General features: G+C 38.8%; 1 protein-coding gene across 1 annotated transcript in view; it reads left to right on the top strand.

Moving 5' to 3' along the window:
- LOC126162547 (serine/threonine-protein kinase ATR) overlaps positions 1-20781 on the top strand; it is a 368495-nt gene that overhangs the window by 209291 nt on the left and 138423 nt on the right. The window contains exons 21-23 of the mRNA XM_049919128.1: positions 10677-10809; positions 10918-11048; positions 11164-11312. Coding sequence (XP_049775085.1) covers positions 10677-10809; positions 10918-11048; positions 11164-11312 — 413 coding nt within the window. The remainder of the gene's footprint in view (positions 1-10676; positions 10810-10917; positions 11049-11163; positions 11313-20781) is intronic.

Below are 20781 nucleotides of genomic sequence, written 5' to 3' on the forward strand. Positions count from 1 at the left end.
CGTTTCCGACGCGCGGGCTCCAAATTACTGTCAGCCCACCATCATTTCAGTTCCGTTACAACTTTTATCACGACTTGTCCACAGCAAGAATTTTGTCGTCTCCATCGTGAAGCTGTGAAGATAATGTCAATGTTTGGCTCGACATACGTTTGTGAAGATTTTTTTCTGTTATGAAAATTAATAAGTCCCGGTTAAGAGCAAACATTATTGATGAAAATTTACGTAACTGTTTGCATTTGCCTGTATGTAGAAATTTTGTTCCAGACATTAAACGTATTGTAAACTCCACCTGTGATAATTAAATAAAACGTATCTTAGGTAATAGGTACTTTTTAAAACGATGATTTCTTTCAAGCACTCCTACTAACCTTATTCGTTCATTCAATAAAGCAAGCTAGGAAACAAAACGCATTACACAGGAAGGAGTGGAGAGATGGTATGGAGGGGAGGGGAGAGAAGTGGGTGGCCAGCTTGCCCCTGTGTGCACGCAGGACACCTGTTAACTGCACGCGTGTAAGTGCACTGCACACATGCAGGATTCCTGCCCAACCCTGGTCTGGAGGATGTTCCACACCTGCCACAATTCCCTATAAATTGTTCTGTTAACTTCTAATAATTATCGGTTGCAGGCAGGATTACAGTCAGCAGTGTGCATGATATTCTAAACCAGCTGGTTATCATTTAGAAATAAAAACCGTTAATAAACCTTTCTTTAACATTGCGAGAGAAACCATGACACATGAGTCACTCGATAGATTACAAAAGTCCGGTACAGCATGATACTGTTCAGAGTTCAAATTCCTGAAGTTATATGAAGAATTCACAAGTCCAAACACAACGCAGCTCAAAGCTAAAATTTTATAGAACTAGCTGTAGAAAAATTCATACATACAAATCCAATTCTTCCTGAATTTCAAGATTCATCAGACTAGCTGTCAGAAAATTCACAAGCTCATGAAATTGTCACCCAAAAAATTGCAGTCACTGTAATTACTCATCAGTATGTTCATCTATGAAGAAGCTTGCACAGGATAGAGTAGCATGGAGAGCTGCATCAAACCAGTCTCAGGACTGAAGACCATAACAACAACAACAACAACAACAACAACAACATGTTCATCAATAGCTGGTGGTCTCTGAAAACAATCTGTTTCTAATCAGTATCACCACTGCCTGTGAATACACACTCAAAAGTTTATGTTGAACTTGTTGCTACTACAGATATTACACGTGAATCTCACCAGCTTTCCTGTGCAAGGCAGATTTTTGCTGAAGTCCTTATGGTTGTCTCATTGTTAACATTCTAATCGGTGAGATAATTAACTTATACTGATCTGCTGTCTATTACTGACCACCATGAAACTAACAAGTTTATAGATAGCTATGTTAGCTTACTTTCACATACTGTCACTATATTTATTTCCTAGTGCTTTATTTTGTATTAAAATATGTTTTTAGTTCTTGGAAGTACCATTCTGGCTCATATCTCAATATGTATTATATTAATAGAAATTCTGAACCTATATTTGGATAGTGCTGTTCAGGTGCTGTCTGTGGGCACTTGGTTCTTTAAAATTGCTTAATGTGTTTACAGGAGTTATTAGCTAATGCAAATCGTAAATCATCATTATCTCAAGTACTATTCTTGTCAGTATCTCAGGTACCATCCTGTTTACCAACTGGGCATTTAGTTGCATGTTTTCATTTCATTTTTAACTTTCATTTGTTGTCATTGCTATTTTGTGGCCATGAAATGATTTTGTGGCCCCTGACTCCATGCCATGCCGAAATCAAATTCCACAAACAGCCAGCAACAGCCATGCACCTGGGTAAAACCTACTTGCAGTGACTCTCCACCTACACCTACCTGCTGCTATGTGGGCTGGATGTGTGAGGGGGTCTCTTGGCCTGGGCGACCTCCAAATCTTGAGGGCCTTCTGATTTGGAGGTCTCCTTCTGGATCCCCTCCCCCCCTCCACCCCCCCACCCCTCACCCCCAGACCAGATCATTTTTAATCAAATCCACAAGGCTAAAATACGTTCATTAAATAAAAAGCACGTTGGAGTACAGGTTCCCATTATTGTTGTGGTCTTCAGTCCGAGGACTAGTTTGATGTAGCTCTCCTTGCTAGTCTATCCTGTACAAGCATCTTATCTCTGAATAACTGTTCCAGCCTATGTCTTTTTGTATGTGCGTACTGTATTCATCATATGGTCTGCCTCTACAATTTTTGCCCCTACACATCCCTCCAATACTAAATTGGTGATCCCTTGATGTCTCAGAATGTGCCCTAATATTCAATATCTTTGTTTAGTCAAGCTTTCCCCAATTCAATTCAGTACCTCCTTGTTGGTTACGCAGTTTGCACATGAAACCTTCAGTGTTCTTCTGTAGTACCACATTTCAAAAGCATCTCTTTGCTTCTTGTCTGAATTGTTTATCGTTCACATTTCGCTTACATACGTGCCTAACACTTAAATCTGTATTTGATATTAACAAATTCCTTTTCTTCAGCAAATCTTTTCCTGCCATTGCCAGTCAACAGTTTGTATCCTCTCAGCTCTGGACATCATCAGTGATTTTACTGCCTAAAAGCAAAACTCATCTGCTACCTTTAGTGTGTCATTTTCTAATTTAGTTCCCTCAGCATCACCTGATGTAATTTGATTACATTCTATTTCCATTGTTTTGGTATTTTTGATGTTCATCTTAATATCCTTTCACGACACTGTCCATTCCATTCAGCTGCTCTTCCAAGTTGTTTGCTGTCTCTGACAGAATTACATCATCGTCAAGAAATCTCAAAGTTTTTATTTCTTCCCTGAACTTTAATTCCTTCTCCAAATTTTCTTTGATTTCGTTTATTACTTGTTCATTGTACAGATTGAATAACATCAGGGATAGGCTACAACCTGTCTCACTTCCTTCTCAATCACTGCTTCCCTTCCATGCCCCTTGACATTACTGTCGTCTTGTTTATGTACAAGTTGTAAGTAGCTTTTTGGTCCCTGTATTTTGCTCCTGCTACCTTCAAGCTTTCAGAGAGTGTATTCCATCAGCATTGTCAAATGTGTGAAAAATATAAACAAAGGTACCCACTTACCTAATATCAGGCTTTGGCTGTTGTCAATGGGTGTGTTTAGAATTTTTAAAATTTTTGTAAAATATTGCATGAAACTTAAAAACTGTAGAGTGATAACCAGTTGTCAGCTTGATACAATTATTCTGCATGAAACATTCTTGATACCTATAAGTACCATTAAAAAAACAAAAGACCATGACTATGCATAAGTGCAGGGAAGAGCTTACCAGTGATCTGCTAATTTTTTAACTAAAGCATTACATACTAAAAATTACTTTTTCAAATGTTATACATAAATATTGTGTAGTGTATTTTATGAATAGAAAATCCAACTAGATGAACTGGAAGATATATCAAAAGATATCCAACAGCAGCTGGAAAAAGATGGGCTGCATATTTCTTTGTACAGGACTCAAGGTTATGATAATACCTCACCAATTTTAGGTGTAGATGTAGGAACACAACAAAAAATTCGAGAAGTCAATCCAAAAGTGCAGTATGGTCCCTACGGCAATCATTCCTTAAACCTTTGTGGAGTTCATGAATTCTCAGGTGTTCCGTCTAGCATACCTGCTTTGGAACTGTAGAGAAATTATATTCATTCTTTTTATCTTCTACATATAGTCCTGTTCTCAGAAAAGTTCCAGGTCAGAATTTTTATTTATTTATTTTTTATTTCTTTTAGAAAGTTGCACTTGCCAAGTAATGTTCCTAATTACCATTGAAGTAGTCCCCTTAGCTATCTATACACAGTTGCCAACGTTTATGGATGTGTTGGAAGCAAGCAGGGAAATTTTCAACTGTGATGCTTTTTAGCTCATTTATCACAACCCATTGGATGTCTGCAAAATTCTGATGAATTTTTCCCCTTTAGTTGCCTTTCCACTCGTGGAAAGAAGAAAAATTGCAAGGCAAGAGGTCGGGTGAATATTGCAGATGTGGGGTGGCAATAACAGAAAGTCTGGCCAGATACTCGATAATAGAAAAAGGCACTATGAGGTCTTGCATTGTGATGCAGTAAGAAACAGTTCTGAGAATTACAAATCACGGCGGTAACTTGGAATTGCTTGTCACAAACATTTTGAGACTTCCATGTAAAGAGTTTGGTTCACTGTTAGACCTGGATGAACATACTTATGGTGGACTTACACTTTACTGTCAAGGAATGCGATCAACATTGTCTTTGTTCTTGAACACTGTCGTTTCACTGTTTTTGATACTGGCGATCCAGAACTCTGCCATCCAGTACTTTTGCATTTCATGTGAGGGTCATACTATTAGCACTATTTTCATCCCCAACAATAAGTTTTGACAGAAATGTGTGATCACACCTGGCTGGATCCAGTAGTTCAGTAGAAATTATTCATCTTTCCTCATTCTATTCATCATTGTGATAGGTGAGATTTGCATTAAGTTTCCATTTCCCTAAATCTTTGCGTAAAGCCTTGTGATACACGTTATGATTCAAATTAAGTTCTTCTGATATCACACATACTTTTACATGATGGTCTTCTTTCAGTAACTGCCTTACACGCTCCATGTTTGCATTGGTGTGTGCTGTAGACAGTGACCAGCTCCTGGGATTGTCTTTCACTGATTCTCTGCCTTCATGAAATCTTTTGTGTCACTAAAAAACATGACTTATTGAAAGTGCCTCACCTGCATATTCTTTGCTTAATCATTGTCCAAGTTTCACTAGGGGGTTTTGTGGAGCTTAACACAGAACTTAAAGTTCAATCTTTGCTTACAGTCAGCAATCATTGTGTCACCGTAACTAATGTGCCAAGAACCAAACAGTTTGTTGCTAAGCATAGCCCTTCCACCCAGTGAGTTTTGAGGAAACATGGCCGAGGTCATTTCAAGAACACACACATACCAGGTAACATAAAAACAACATTTTCTCCTTTTTAGTATTGCAAACTCAGAGTAGATGGGACTTACTTGTAAAAAGAAAAATTGGGGCGGGAGGGGGGGGGGGGAGTGCAAAAAAGTTTTAAACAATTTCCTGATACTTACTGAACTCCTAATTATAATTCAGTTAAAGTTGTAAAAGAAAAAGTGGAAACAGTTGCAAGCACTTCGAAATTTATGCAAGATCCATTCAAGACAAACCTTGATATAAGATCTGCAGCTGTCTTGCTGCTTCCAGCAATATATGATTTTTGCTTTTTGACCTACAGTATGTGATCAAAAGTATCCGGACACCCCCAAAAACGTACGTTTTTCATATTAGATGCATTGTGCTGCATCAGCGACCTCAGTAGCCATCAGACATCCTGAGAGAGCAGAGTGGGGCACTCTGCGGAACTCATGGACTTCGAATGTGGTCAGGTGATTGGGTGTCACTTGCGTCATATGTTTGCACAAGAGATTTCCACACTCCTAAAAATCCCTAGGTCCACTGTTTCCGATGTGGAAACATGAAGGGTGAAGGGACATGTACAGCACAGAAGCGTGTGGGCCAACCTCATCTGTTGACTGACAGACACTGCTGACATTTGAAGAGGATCATAATGTGTAATAGGCATACATCTATCCAGACCATCACACAGGAATTCCGAACAGCATCAGGATCCACTGCAAGTACTATGACAGTTAGGCAAGAGGTGAGGAAACTTGGCTTTCATGCTCGAGCAGCTGGTCGAAAGCCACACATCATGCCGGTAAATGCCAAATGATGCCTGGCTTGGTGTAAGGAGCATAAACATTGGATGATTGAACAGTGGAAAAATGTTGTGTGGCGTGACGAATTACAGAACACAATGTGGCGATCCGATGGCAGGGTGTGCATATGCCGAATGCCCGGTGTATGTCATGGTGTGGTTGTGTTTTTTGTGAAGGGGTCTTGCACCCCTTGTTGTTTTACATGGCACTATCACAGCACAGGCCTACATTGATGTTTTAAGTACCTCCTTGCTTCCCACTGTTGAAGAGCAATTCGGGGGTGGCGATTGCATCTTTCAACACAATCGATCACCTGTTCATAATGCACGGCCTGTGGTGGAGTGGTTGCATGACAATAACTACCCTGTAATGGACTGGTCTGCACAGAGTCGTGACCTGAATCCTATACAACACCATCGGGGTGTTTTGGGACGCCGACTTCACATCAAGTAAATGAAGTTTTTCTAACCTGAAACTAATAAAAAATTACCTTCACTCTACAGTGAATTGACGGTGACTAGCCAGTCTGTCCATTTTATCAGTTGAAAGAAAAGTTTAACGTAAAAAAAATTAATTATTGAGAATTTCAGTATAATAAATGTACAAAAACATGCTATAATGACATCAATAATAACTACTGACTTGTGCTGAGGTTACGAAAGTAACTGATGTTATAATCGTACAAGCTCTAGTTTCAGCCATAAAAAAGTAAATGGTAGTTTTTTTTATTCTATTCTTTATTATTTCTTTGCTCTCTTCATGACAGTTGCTGTAGTAAATGCTGATTTGCATTCTTAGTGTTCCGCCTATATCTTTAAGTACGTACGAGGTAGATAAAAATATGTATTTACACTTTGATGAAGATGAGTCTATATGTTATCATTAGTATTACAGTGAATCAATGTGAAGCAGCTACAGTAAGTGTTGAAAATGCTAACCAACGTCCTCCAAACACTTCTGAACATGATGCTGCACATTCAAGGTCACGTCTTCCAGAATAGCTACAGGTATTTGTTGACAAGCCATTTCAATTTCAAATAAAACTATATGGTTCCAGAGACATTTTAAAGTCTCAAACATCTGTGATGTATATGCATACTGAAGTGAAGAGTGAAAATTTGCACCAAGGCCGAGATTTGGAACCAGGTCTCCTGTTCACTAGGCAGATGCTGTAACCATTACGCCACCCTGGCACAGTGGCTTTGCACAACTACCCGGACTACTGTAGCATGCCTCCCTCTTCAGTTCAAATTTCCATTTGCACTTCAACTCACTTGGTATTCCCCCTAAACTGAAACACCATTTCAGAGGCCCTCCAACTGTATTGCAGTAGCACCTCATCATTGAACGAAACAGGCAATCCTGCCTGAAGCCCAGGCATAGATGTTTTAATCAAATGGAATGTGAATACCAAGTGGCATGAACGGAAATTTGATTTGGGAAGGGAGGCATGCTAGGGTAGTTTGTACTGAGGTGTACAGCCACTGTGGCAGGGTGACGTAGTGCTTATAGCATCTGTCAAGTCAGCAGGAGACCTGGTTTCGGATCCCAGCCTTGGTACAAATTTTCATTTATAGCTTCATTCTGCATATACAATTTCATCATTTGATGGCACAGTTTTGCTATTGTGTGTGGCTTTCTGCTGCACACTGGTACTTGAAGGTACCCCACAAGTAAAAATAAAGTGGAATCAAATCAGGAAACATGTGGAGTACTCGATGGGACCCCTTTGTCCAATCCAATGACCTGGTGCTTTGTTTTCCAAATAGGCATTCACACCCAAATTAAAGTGGGAGTGGAGTGCCATCTTCTTGAAAGAAAACACCAAACAAAGCATGAATGGATGATAAAATTAATGTGTCCAGTATCTCCAGGTAACTGCTGCCAGTAATCATACCTTCGAAAAAGAAAGGTCCTGTCAGTCTCCTTGATGATAACCCACACCAGACATTAAGTCCTGAATAATTGACCGTTTGCTCGACATAAACAGGATTTCATGGGGCTCCAATACACACTGTTATCTCTATAAAATCAGCATCATGTCTGACGTGTGTGAGGAACCATTCACTAAACTGACCTCTTCTGGCTTTGTTGTTCTCATTCAGTGCCTATAACAAGTATGGAATGTAAACTTTCCATCTTACTCTTTGCAATATACAACTTGTTCATTTACAGCTGCTTCACATGTACATTGTTGTGTTGATTTCTGTGGTGAGTCTGTGACTGCTTCTAACACTTAAGCAGTTTCTTCATATGTCGCTGTGTGTGGCCAGCCCGATCTTCCCTTTTGCATATCCATAATTGTTCAAGTAGTTTCAAATTTATTACAAAGGTGACTGATGCTTACATGTGTTGGTGACTCAGTTCCATTTTCCTGCATCTGTTGTTCTTGCACTTCACTGATGTTCCAAACATCCTTTACCATTTGAGAATGCTGTTTTACTCCTTGAACTTTAGTTGTGTTTGTGCCAGGGCCTCACTTTGTTTACTGACATTGGCACAACACGACACTACTGGCATGTGTTGCTCAGCCATTGTACTACATGTTCAACCCATACCCATTGTGATTTCAAAGTGTATGGTTTGTATAGCCGATTTTAAAGTGCATATATAGTCTTTTGATCTACCCTGTATATTACTAGAGTGTAGAGTACACACAGTATAAATTTATTTTTATCAGCCATTACATCTATATGTTTATAAATTGTACACACAAATACATCAGTTTCTAAGCAGGCTGGGAGCTTCATCTAGTTTTGCTGCCCTTGGCTTGTGACTGGCTTCATTGCTTGGCTGGGAAGCAGGTGATACATAAAAATAATAAAAAAAACTGGTATTAGTATTGAATCCGTAGATTTCAGTGTAGCATGGTTGATTGATGACAGTCACAGTGACATTTAATCCTTGTGACTGTTAGTAGGAGCTGAAAAGGAGTAACATGTGAAAATAATTTGTGTAAAATTGCAGATTTTGGGGTTGTGAGAGTGGAAAGGGACTGACATGTGTAACATAATTCTGTCCTGCAAGGAGCAGTTTCAGCCATGCTTGGTAGACTATCACTTACTACCTGGAAAAATATCACTGATCCAAATTAGGATGGAAAGGCAGTGACGCAGAAAAATAATATTACATTCCTTTTCCTATTTGACATAAGATTGTGATACATCAGTATCCTTGCAACACTGGGTAATCAGTTAGTGGTGTATTAACACACACAACCACAAATTTTGTTTCTTTCATTGTAGTTGTTGTTTATTCCTGTGATCACAAATGTGAGTACTGTGGAGTGTTCCGTTTTTACCATAACACTGTCACTTGAACTGTTTACCCGATATTTCTATACATGTACATCTACATGGATGTTCTACAAATCACATTTAAGTACTTGGCAGAGGGTTCACTGAACTACCTTCACAATAATTCTCTGTTATTCCAATCTAGTACTGCGTGCAGAAAAAACGAATGCCTGTATCTTTCCATGCAAGTTCTGATTTCCCTTATTTTATTATGATGACCATTTCTCCCTAAGCAGTTCGGCATCAACAAAATATGTTCGCATTCGAAGGAGAATGTTGGTGATCGGAATTTCGTGAGAAGATTCCACTGCAACAAAAAACGCTATTGTTTCAATGATGTCCACCCCAAATCCTGCATTATCTCAGTGATAATCTCTCCCCTATTTCATGATAGTATAACACATTCTGCCCTTCTTTGAACTTTCTCGATGTACTCCATCGATCCTATCTGGTAAGGATCCGACACCGCACAGCAGTCTTAAGTGTCCTTCCAATAAAACACAATATTTGGTTAGCTCTCCTCACAACATTTTCTGTGTTCCTTCCAATTTAAGTTGTTCATAATTATAATTCCTTTTATTTAGTAGAATTTATGGCCTTTGGATTTAGTTTAACAGATTCCTTAAAGCACAATTGTGGATGACCTCACACTTTTTGTTGTTTAGGGTCAATTGCCAATTTTTGCACCATGCAGATATCTTTTCTAAATCGTTTTGCAATTTGCTTTGATATTCTGATGACTTTACTAGTTAATAAGTGACAGTGTCATCTGCAAACAAACTAAGACGGCTGCTCAGATTGTCTCGTGAATCGTTTATATAGATAAGAAACAACAAAGGACGTGTAACACTACCTTGGGTGTAGTTCTTGTAATTCCCTCATTATGATACAAGGAATTTTAATCATAATTGTGGCACAGTTTTTGTGTATTACAGATAAATTCGAAGTTTTTTCTTTGTTTGTGTCATTGTAACAGAGATATATAATTGCCACAATAATTTTAAATTGTGTGCTTTTAACAATTTATTTATTCACTTTTGATAATTAATGTAGATGTGATACAGTGTCAAATACTTCTCGTATGTCAAGAAAATCTGTGAGATTGTCTTCATCCATAACCGTCATGATGTCGTGCGAGACAGGCAGAAGTTGGATTTCTCATGACCATTGCGTCTGGAATCCTAGCCAGTTTGTACAGAGGAGGTAATTCTGTTTGAGGTACATAATTGTGTTTGATACCAGAATATGTACTAAGATTCTACAGTAAATGGGTGTCAAGGGTATTGGACAGTAGTTCTCTGCATAACTTCTGCTGCCCTTATTGGAAACTGGGACATCCAGGAGAAGATAACCTGACATTGGTAGATGACTTGGAGCCAAAACATTGTAGTGGCAAATGCAAATTAGAAAGAATATTTAAAACAGATTAACAGGGTTTTTGGGTGTAAAAAGTTACAGGTATATGAAAAGGTATTGTAGCATCAAATTAGTCTGAAGAATTTGTAATCTATCAGGAAATTACGATGTGTGATCCTTAGCACTAGTTACACTAGCATTAGCCAAATAAAAGAATTTGAATTTTCAGTAGTCATTCTTAGTGAGTAATCTATTAAGTACTCCATCTTTTTTTCAGTTGGTGAGAGTGTTAATGGAATCTTGTCATGATCATGATGAAGCTGTACGCTTAGCTGCTGGAAGGTGTCTTGGAGAGTTAGGTGCAATTGATCCTGGCATAATGCCCACTCGGGAACGTTTGCAGCATACTGGTGTGTGTTTTTTTTATTGTTCTTTGCATTCTTTGTAGTAATAGATATGAGGATACTTTTGGACGACAAGCACAGTTTTTATTAATTTGTTGGAATGGTTGATTATAGGTTCAGGATACACTTTCTCACTTGATGTTGAAGATGAAAGCTTTGCTGTAGCAGCAATAACTGAATTGGCGAAAGGCTTCCAAAAATCAAAAGTTACTCAAAATGTAGACGCCTTCTCATATTCTATACAGGTTTGTGTCAGACTTTCATGCACATTATTGTTGTTATGCATATTTAGCCACATTTCCTTGTGGTAGGATTTTAAAGATTATGTCTTGGTATCTCGTTCTTTGTTTTGTGCTGTAGGAGTTACTAAAAATTTATCAGATAACAGAAAATTCACCATTATGGAACAAATTTTCGGGGAATGTTCAGGACATTATGAGACCACTTCTGAAATCCACATACAAGTCTGTGTTGAAACGTCCAGAAGACTTCCCATGCCCTATATATGGGTAAGTAACACTTAACCACAGAAAGTAAGTGAAAATTAATTTAATTTTGTACTTCAGAAAGATAGGTAAATAACCCACTGCTAAAAGGAGCTTTGAACATTGACCAGATATCGATGAGCTGTGCCTTTTCCTCTGTTATTTATAAATTCCATGTGATCTGATGGTACACAGTGTGTTGCAGATGTCGGAAAATATCAGTTAACATTGTTGACATATATTAATATAGGCCTATAGTATCCTAACATATTATATTGCTCAATGTTTTCAATGTAACTCAGATAGCAAGATTACTGTTCTAAGTATTCATTTACAGAGTAAAAACAGTGAACAACAAATATGACTTCACGGCTTTGCTAAATTTTATGTTGTTTTCGATGGACTTAATACTAGTGGGAAGATTGTTGAACAGTTGGAGGCCCATGTGGAAAGCTCCTTTTTTACACAGTTGAGTGTTTGTACGTAAAACATGCACATTTGCGCTTTTACTGGTGTTGTGTTCATGTATTTCATTATTTTTTATGACTCTTGTGTCAGTTGGCACTAAGTTCTCAACTGAGTTTGCTCCCAGTAATAATCCTCATTGCTCTCTTCTGGGTTCCGACCGTGCTCTGAGCAGTTGGAGAATTTCCCCAGAATATCACACCATATTTTAGGTGGGCTTGTATGTAAGCGTAGTACGCGCTGGTTAATGTTTTCAGGTTTGCACATGATTTCAATACACTCAATGCAGTACTAATTCTGGCATTTACCTTTCCTGTATGTGTATGCCATTTCAGGTTATCTTGAACCCACAGACCCAGGAATTTGAAAACAGTGGTGGTATCTATTGGCTGGTTATTTACAGTGACAAATGGCTTAGAGGAATTTGCATTTTGTGTTGTGTGAAAGTTAATGGAAGCTGTCTTTTTGGTGTTTATAGTTAATCTGTTGATTTTAGCCCATTTGCTGAGGTGAGGTGTTCAATGGCCAAGTTCACAGCTTTTTACACAGACTCTGTATTCCCCCCTTTGAGGAATACAATTGTGTCATCTGCAAATATTATTGTTTTGTGTGCATCAACATTCAGGCTCAAGTCATTAATGTACAGGAGGAAAAGTAGGGGTCCCAATACTAAGCCCTATGGAACACTTTGCTTTACAGTTTTATTACTTGATAGTATTTCGGTTATTGAGTTGCTTTGTCTATTAGTGTATTTCATGCTGACTCTCTGCATCTGATTGGTTAGGAATATAGCAATCCAGTTGTTTGCAATTCCTCTGATACCATAGTGTTCTATTTTTTCCAGCAATATTTTTTGGTCAACAGTGTCAAAAGCCTTTGACAGATCCAGAAATATGCCTGTTATGGGTTGTTTTCTATCTAACAGTTCTAATAGCATATTTATGCAATCATATACTGCAGTTTCAGTAGATTTGCTTGTGAACCCATGTTGAGCTAAACTTAGTAAATCCTCTTCCCCCCCCCCCCCCCCCCCCCCAATGAAATCCATCATTTTTTTTGTACATTATCTTTTCAAAAACTTTAGAAAAGCAGGATGAGATTGAGATAGGCCTGTAGTTATTCTTATCTTTATTATCGCCTTTTCTGAAGACAGGAATTACTTTAGAAAGTTTCAGAGCTTCAGGGAAAATACCTGCCTGGAAAGAACAGTCACAGAGGTGAGTTAATGGTTCAGCAATTGTGTGTTCACAATTTTTGATTACAGCTGCTGGAATACCATTGATTCCAGCTGAATATGAATTTTTTAACTCTCTGAGGGATTTTGCAACATCATTTTCAGTGACTTTGGTAATGAAAATTGACTCTGCACATGTGTGATATTTTTGGTTTGCTGGTTGGTAATTTGTTTTAGGATTATTTTTGACCAATTTTTCAGCTATGCTCGTAAAGAAATTGTTGAAAGAGTTCACAATTACTTCGGGATTAGATATAGATTCATTGTTGAGTTTGATTTCTATGTTCATGTGTGAAATTTCATTTCCCCTCTTTCCCTTTTTATGATATTCCACATTGCTTTTACTTTATTGCTGGATTTGTCAATGTACTCATCATTTTGCATCCTTTTTGCTCGTCTTATCACTCTTCTTAGGATACATGTGTAGTTTTTATAGTATTCTCTTAGTTGGAGGGAGTCACTACTTTGTTTACATAACATGTGGAGTATCTTTTATGTTTGCAAGAGATTTTTATTGCTGGTGTAATCCAACTCTTGTTCCTATTATTATTATTATTATTATTATTTATTCTTACTGGTTTTTGTGGAAAGGCCTCTTCAAAGTGGTGGATCATTTTGTCAAGAAATACGTTGAATTTCATGTTGACATCATTGGCTGTGTACATCTCTGTCCACTTTTATTTACTAAGGAGGGCATTTAGCTTGTTCAAATTATCTTGGGTGAAAAACCTTCGTAAAGTTTTAGGTGGAACTGGATTTGAGGTATCTTTGCAAACATCGACCTTTAGAATGAAAGCTTGGTGGTCGCTGAATCCTGCATTGTATACTTCTAGAGTTGGGTTAAGTTTATTTCTATTTGCAAAAATTTGATCTAGAGCTGTCTTGGATGAGGGTGTTATTCTAGTGGGCTCGATTACAAGGCCATGCAGATTATGAGCTTTTGCAATGTTAATCAATGTCTCCCTGTTTCTATTGTGGGTGAGAAAGTCTATATTAAAGTCACCACATATAATCACATCCTGTTTCCGTAAATGGTTGTTTGTTGAGGCTTTGTTTGGAAACAGAAATTTTAAATCTCTGTTAAAAAGGTGCACCACTAACAAGACTGGTTGTCACAAAATGGTTCCTGACAGAGTAATGCCTGTTACAGTTATTTGTGAAATGATGTCTTGGACATACACAGTCTTTTCTTAAGTTGAACTATTATTGAAGTACTCTAAGCCATTATTAATGTCAGAATAAAATCTGTGTTATTATACAGCGCAAAAACGTCAAACATAAGAAAAGTAATTAAGGAGGTTTCTGAGCTACAAATGCAGAGTAGTGATGGCGAGTAATGTGAAAAACTAGGCACTATAAATTTTAGTGGCTAAAAAAATGAATATGAGAAAACTGTCATCAATGATCATGTGTGTGTTCACCAGTCACTGTAATGGCAAAGCAATACTCTTTAAGAAGATGTGGACAATGGTACACAGAAAGTGCTGAAAAACTTTCCTGCCAAATATTCATGGTATTGCTGCTTTAGAATAAGTATTAGAGTGATGCCAACTATGAGTGCACAGCCCATTTCATTGGCTGCTATCTATGTGGGGAATACAGTATTCATTTAATTGCACACTAATTCTTGAAAGTCATCAGCAAACATTCAAAATCTGGAAGTACAGTTTCCCACTGTCAGTTGCAATGTAAACTAAAGTTAATTATTGTGACTAACCACTGCAAAAACGTAACAGGTCCATCACACATGATACAAATATCTACATCTACATCTACATCTACATCCATCGGTTCTCCTTTCTATTCCAGTCTCGTATTGTTTGTGGAAAGGATTGTCAGTATGCTTCTGTGTGGGCTCTAATCTCTCTGATTTTATCCTCATGGTTTCTTCGCGAGATATACGTAGGAGGGAGCAATATACTGCTTGACTCTTCGGTGAAGGTATGTTCTCGAAACTTTAACAAAAACCCGTACCGAGCTACTGAGCGTCTCTCCTGCAGAGTCTTCCACTGGAGTTTATCTATCATCTCCATAATGCTTTCGCTATTACTAAATGATCCTGTAACGAAGCGCGCTGCTCTCCGTTGGATCTTCTCTATCTCTTCTATCAACCCTATCTGGTACGGATCCCACACTGCTGAGCAGTATTCAAGCAGTGGGTGAACAAGCGTACTGTAACCTACTTCCTTTTTTTTTCGGATTACATTTCCTTAGGATTCTTCCAATGAATCTCTGTCTGGCATCTGCTTTACCGACCATCAACTTTATATGATCATTCCATTTTAAATCACTCCTAATGCGTACTCCCAGATAATTTATGGAATTAACTGCTTCCAGTTGCTGACCTGCTATTTTGTAGCTAAATGATAAGGGAACTATCTTTCTATATATTCACAGCACATTACACTTGTCTACATTGAGATTGAATTGCCATTCCCTGCACCATGCGTCAATTCGCTGCAGATCCTCCTGCATTTCAGTACAATTTTCCATTGTTACAACCTCTCGATACACCACAGCATCATCTGCAAAAAGCCTCAGTGAACTTCCGATGTCATCCACAAGGTCATTTATGTATATTGTGAATAGCAATGGTCCTATGACACTCCCCTGCGGCACACCTGAAATCACTCTTACTTCGGAAGACTTCTCTCCATTGAGAATGACATGCTGCATTCTGTTATCTAGGAACTCTTCAATCCAATCACACAATTGGTCTGATAGTCCGTATGCTCTTTTTTTGTTCATTAAACGACTGTGGGGAACTGTATCGAATGCCTTGCGGAAGTCAAGAAACACGGCATCTACCTGTGAACCTGTGTCTATGGCCCTCTGAGTCTCGTGGATGAATAGAGCTAGCTGGGTTTCACACGACCGTCTTTTTCGAAACCCATGCTGATTCCTACAGAGTAGATTTCGAGTCTCCAGAAAAGTCATTATACTCGAACATAATACGTGTTCCAAAATTCTACAACTGATCGACGTTAGAGATATAGGTCTATAGTTCTGCACATGTGTTCGACGTCATTTCTTGAAAATGGGGATGACCTGTGCCCTTTTATAATCCTTTGAGATGCTACGCTCTTCTAGAGACCTACGGTACACCGCTGCAAGAAGGGGGGCAAGTTCCTTCGCATACTCTGTGTAAAATCGAACTGGTATCCCATCAGGTCCAGCGGCCTTTCCTCTTTTGAGCGATTTTAATTGTTTCTCTATCCCTCTGTCGTCTTTTTCAATATCTACCATTTTGTCATCTGTGCGACAATCTAGAGAAGGAACTACAGTGCAGTCGTCCTCTGTGAAACAGCTTTGGAAAAAGACATTTAGTGTTTCGGCCTTTAGTCTGTCACCCTCTGTTTCAGTACCATTTTGGTCGCAGAGTGTCTGGACAATTTGTTTTGATCCACCTACCGCTTTGAAATAAGACCAAAATTTCTTAGGAATTTCTGCCAAGTCAGTATGTAGAACTTTACTTTCGAATTCATTGAACACCTCTCGCATAGCCCTCTTCACACTACATTTCGCTTCGCGTAATTTTTGTTTGTCTGCAAGGCTTTGGCTATGTTTATGTTTGCTGTGAAGTTCCCTTTGCTTCTGCAGCAGTTTTCTAACTCAGTTGTTGTACCACGGTGGCTCTTTTCCATCTCTTACGATCTTGCTTGGCACATACTTATCTAACGCATATTGTACGATGGTTTTGAACTTTGTCCACTGATCCTCAACACAATCTGTACTTGAGACAAAACTTTTGTGTTGAGCCATCAGGTACTCTGTAATCTGCTTTTTGTCACTTTTGCTAAACAGAAAAATCTTCCTATCTTTTTTAATATTTCTATTCACGGCTTAAATCATCGATGCAGTAACCGCTTTATGATCGCTTATTCCCTGTTCTGCGTTAATTGTTTCAGATAGTTCGGGTCTGTTTGTCACCAGAAGGTCTAATATGTTATCGCCAGGAGTTGGTTCTCTGTTTAACTGCTCAAGGTAGTTTTCAGATAAAGCACTTAAAAAAATTTCACTGGATTCTTTGTCCCTGCCACCCGTTATGAACGTTTGAGTCTCCCAGTCTATATCCGGCAAATTAAAATCTCCACCCAGAACTATAACATGGTGGGGAAATCTACTCGCAATATTTTCCAAATTATCCCTCAGGTGCTCAGTCACAACAGCTGCTGAGCCAGGGGGCCTATAGAGTCATCCAATTACCATGTCTGAGCCTGCTTTAACCGTGACCTTCACCCAAATTATTTCACATTTCGGATCTCGTCGCAACTGCAGCAAATAATTACGGATTGCAGCTGCCTGAAATGTCATAAACAAATTTAATGTTTGTAAACTCATGGAAAATCAATCACTGAAAACAGACTCAAATAATATAAGTCACTGAAAATTTAAAGTATATAACTTGTGCTCACAAAATTATTCCAAGTATAACAAAATGTTAAACTATGTAGCTGACAGGGCTACTCGACTGCGCAGTCGTCTTGACTGACTCACTGACAATGTGACCAAGACCAAGACCAAAGACCATTTGTGTCCTACAGCTTGTCCTATGGTTAAGAGATGAACAGATGGAGAGGAGCTTTTTTATTTATTCCCTTCAATCCATGTCTGAGATGTGACTGGATTATCTTTGACATTATTTAAAAAGACTGTTAAATTGTTGTTATACTGTCACTCTGTCACTGCTTTGATTGTGTTTGCAATCAATTTTTCTCTTAATATATATAATGTGTGACTTACCAGACAGGAAAACGCTGGTAGATAGACACAATAAAAACACACAAAAATATCAAGCTTTCGCAACCCACGGTTGCTTCATCAGGAAAGAGGGAAGGAGAGGGAAAGAAGAAAGGATGTGGGTTTTAAGGGAGAGGGTAAGGAGTCATTGCAGTCCCGGGAGCAGAAAGACTTACCTTAGGGGGAAAAAAGGACAGGTATACACTCGCGCGCACACACACACACACACACACACACACACACACACACACACACACACACAAATCAATCCGCACATACACATGTCTGTGTATGTGCAGATGGATATGTGTGTGTGTGCGCGAGTGTATACCTCTCCTTTTTTCCCCCTAAGGTAAGTCTTTCCGCGCGCACACACACACACACACACACACACACACACACACACACACACACACACTTGCAATTAGCGGACATTGAGGCCAGGTGGGTAACGGGAAGAGAGGATATATTGAAGGGCAACTTCCCATCTCCGGAATTCTGATAGGTTGGTGTCAGTGGGAACCCGGACGGTGTAACACTGTGCCGAGATGTGCTGGCCGTGCACCAAGGCATGCTTAGCCACAGGGTGATCCTCATTACCGACAAACACTGTCTGCCTGTGTCTGTTCATGCAAATGGACAGCCTTCTATGTGAGAATGACCAGCAACAAACTGTCCATTCGCGTGAACGGACACAGGCAGACAGTGTTTGTTGGTAATGAGGATCACCCTGTGGCTTAACATGCCTTGGTGCATGGCCAGCACATCTCGGCACTGTGTTACACCGTCCGGGTTACCTGGATACTTCCCACTGACACCAACCTATCAGAACTCCGGAGATGGGAAGTTGCCCTTCAATATATCCTCTCTTCCCGTTACCCACCTGTAATCAACCTCCGCTAATTTCAAGTTGCCGCCCCTCGTACATCACTTGTCACTCAACAACATCTTTGCCTCTGTACTTCCACCTCGACTGACATCTCTGCCCAAACCCTTTGCCTTTACATATGTCTGCTTGTGTGTGTGTGTGTGTGTGTGTGTGTGTGTGTGTGTGTGTGTGTGGTAAGTCTTTCCGCTCCCGGGATTGGAATGACTCCTTACCCTCTCCCTTAAAACCCACATCCTTTCGTCTTTCCTTCTCCTTGCCTCTTTCCTGATGAAGCAACCGTGGGTTGCGAAAGCTCGATATTTGTGTGTGTGTTTGTGTGTTTTTGATTGTGTCAATCTACCAGCGCTTTCCCGTTTGGTAAGTCACAGCATCTTTTTTAAAATATGTGTGTTATCTGACAGTTTTAGTCCATTACAGCAATGGTTATGGGCCCAGTCATGCTAATGAAGAAAATAGAAAAGTGTGTTAGTGTTAGTTAAACCCATCCCCATGGTGAAGACGAAATATTTGCCAATACTGGCTTACTATTTTTGCGTGACGGATTTGGAAAATGTTAATTGACACTGAGCTGTGTGTGTGAATCTCACAGAAAAGAAAATGTGTGAATCTCACAGAAAAGAAAATGACAGTAAAACAAGTAGTGAAATATACAGAGTTGAGAAACTAAGTGGAGTGAAGTACCCTTTCTGGTTGTATCACACGAAAATCATCCTGATAGATCTGATTTGTGCACTGTAACTGAGCTTGGGGAGATAGAACCTGATGAAGGTGCATCAGCTGCTGTTGAAAAGGTATATATAACATGTCAAGGTAAGGCATCAGCATAAGTTGTACTTTCCATATGCGATGACCAGCAAATCCATATATGAAATTTGTCAAATCCAAAAATAGTATGAGAAAAACTTTAGAAACTATACACCCCATCAAAAAATTATATACCCCCAGGGATAGCAAATTTTGCACTGTGTACTAAAATGGAAGTAATATTCTCTAAAAATGAAGAATTGCGAATCTACGGAAAATTATTTAGGACTGATAAACAAAACATACAATGAACGGTGGTGATGAAATTGATGATGGAACTTCAGTAATGACTATTCCGTGTGGGCTTCCAAACGAATGGGATGCAGTAGTTACAGCTTTGTGCAGTTTGCCAGTAATAATTAAAAAGAATCTGCTTGCTGAAGATACTGGACATTATGAATCTAATCAAGATAAACATTCTGCAGGGATTGAAAGCTTATACTGGTAATCAAAAGTACTGATAAAATCCACTTATGGAAAGTGATGAAGGAGAGGAACAAACAAAGAGCGAAACAACATGAGGAGGTAGTTTTGTTTGTTACAACTTTTACAAAATGAGTCACATAACCAGAAACTGGAAATGAGAAATTTAGAAAGGAACAAAAGAAACTAGATGCTGTTAGTATGAGTGCTGCCTGTGGCACAGTTAACATTGAACGGTGCGATAACTGGATACCAGAATTTGGGGCAGCTCATCACTTGGCTCCAAATGGAAATTTTTTTCTCAGCTGTTAATAAAAATATTTTAGTTGAGATCATAAATGGTGGCAGAAAATACAGAAGCCGTGGGGAAAGGTGCAGTAAGGTTGAAGAAATTTAACACTGAAGTTTTAGCTACAGAATTTGTAGCTAACATTACACTATTTGTGCCTGAGATCGACCCTACAATCTTGTCTATTAAGCAGCTCACTGAAAATGAGAGAGAGGTTATTTTCATTAAAGAAGATTGCAAGATCTACTGTGAATCTGGGAGACTGTTCATTAAAACTTAGCAGAAAGGTTGTTTATATTAGATGAATATGAACTCCTGTGCAGGTGACAGGTCAATAAATATATTGAGAAATAATTAATGTAACACAAAATCACTAGACTTACGAGATTGTTGAATGATGCACATTAGTAAGTATATAATAAACAACACAGTAAGGGTACGAAACCATGTTCAGTTGACAGATCAATAAACAAATTGAGGAATAACGAATATAACACAGAATTACTAGATTTATTGCATTGTCAAATGATGCCTGTCAGTAAGTGCACAATAGACAATACATAGAAGGAAGCAGTCCTGTGAAAAAGGTGAAATAAATCTGTGTCATGGCTGTTTGGGGGATAAATCGACATGAAGACTGTTTCTGTAA

This window comes from Schistocerca cancellata, chromosome 2 (genome assembly GCF_023864275.1).
Source record: "Schistocerca cancellata isolate TAMUIC-IGC-003103 chromosome 2, iqSchCanc2.1, whole genome shotgun sequence".
NCBI lineage: Eukaryota > Metazoa > Arthropoda > Insecta > Orthoptera > Acrididae > Schistocerca > Schistocerca cancellata.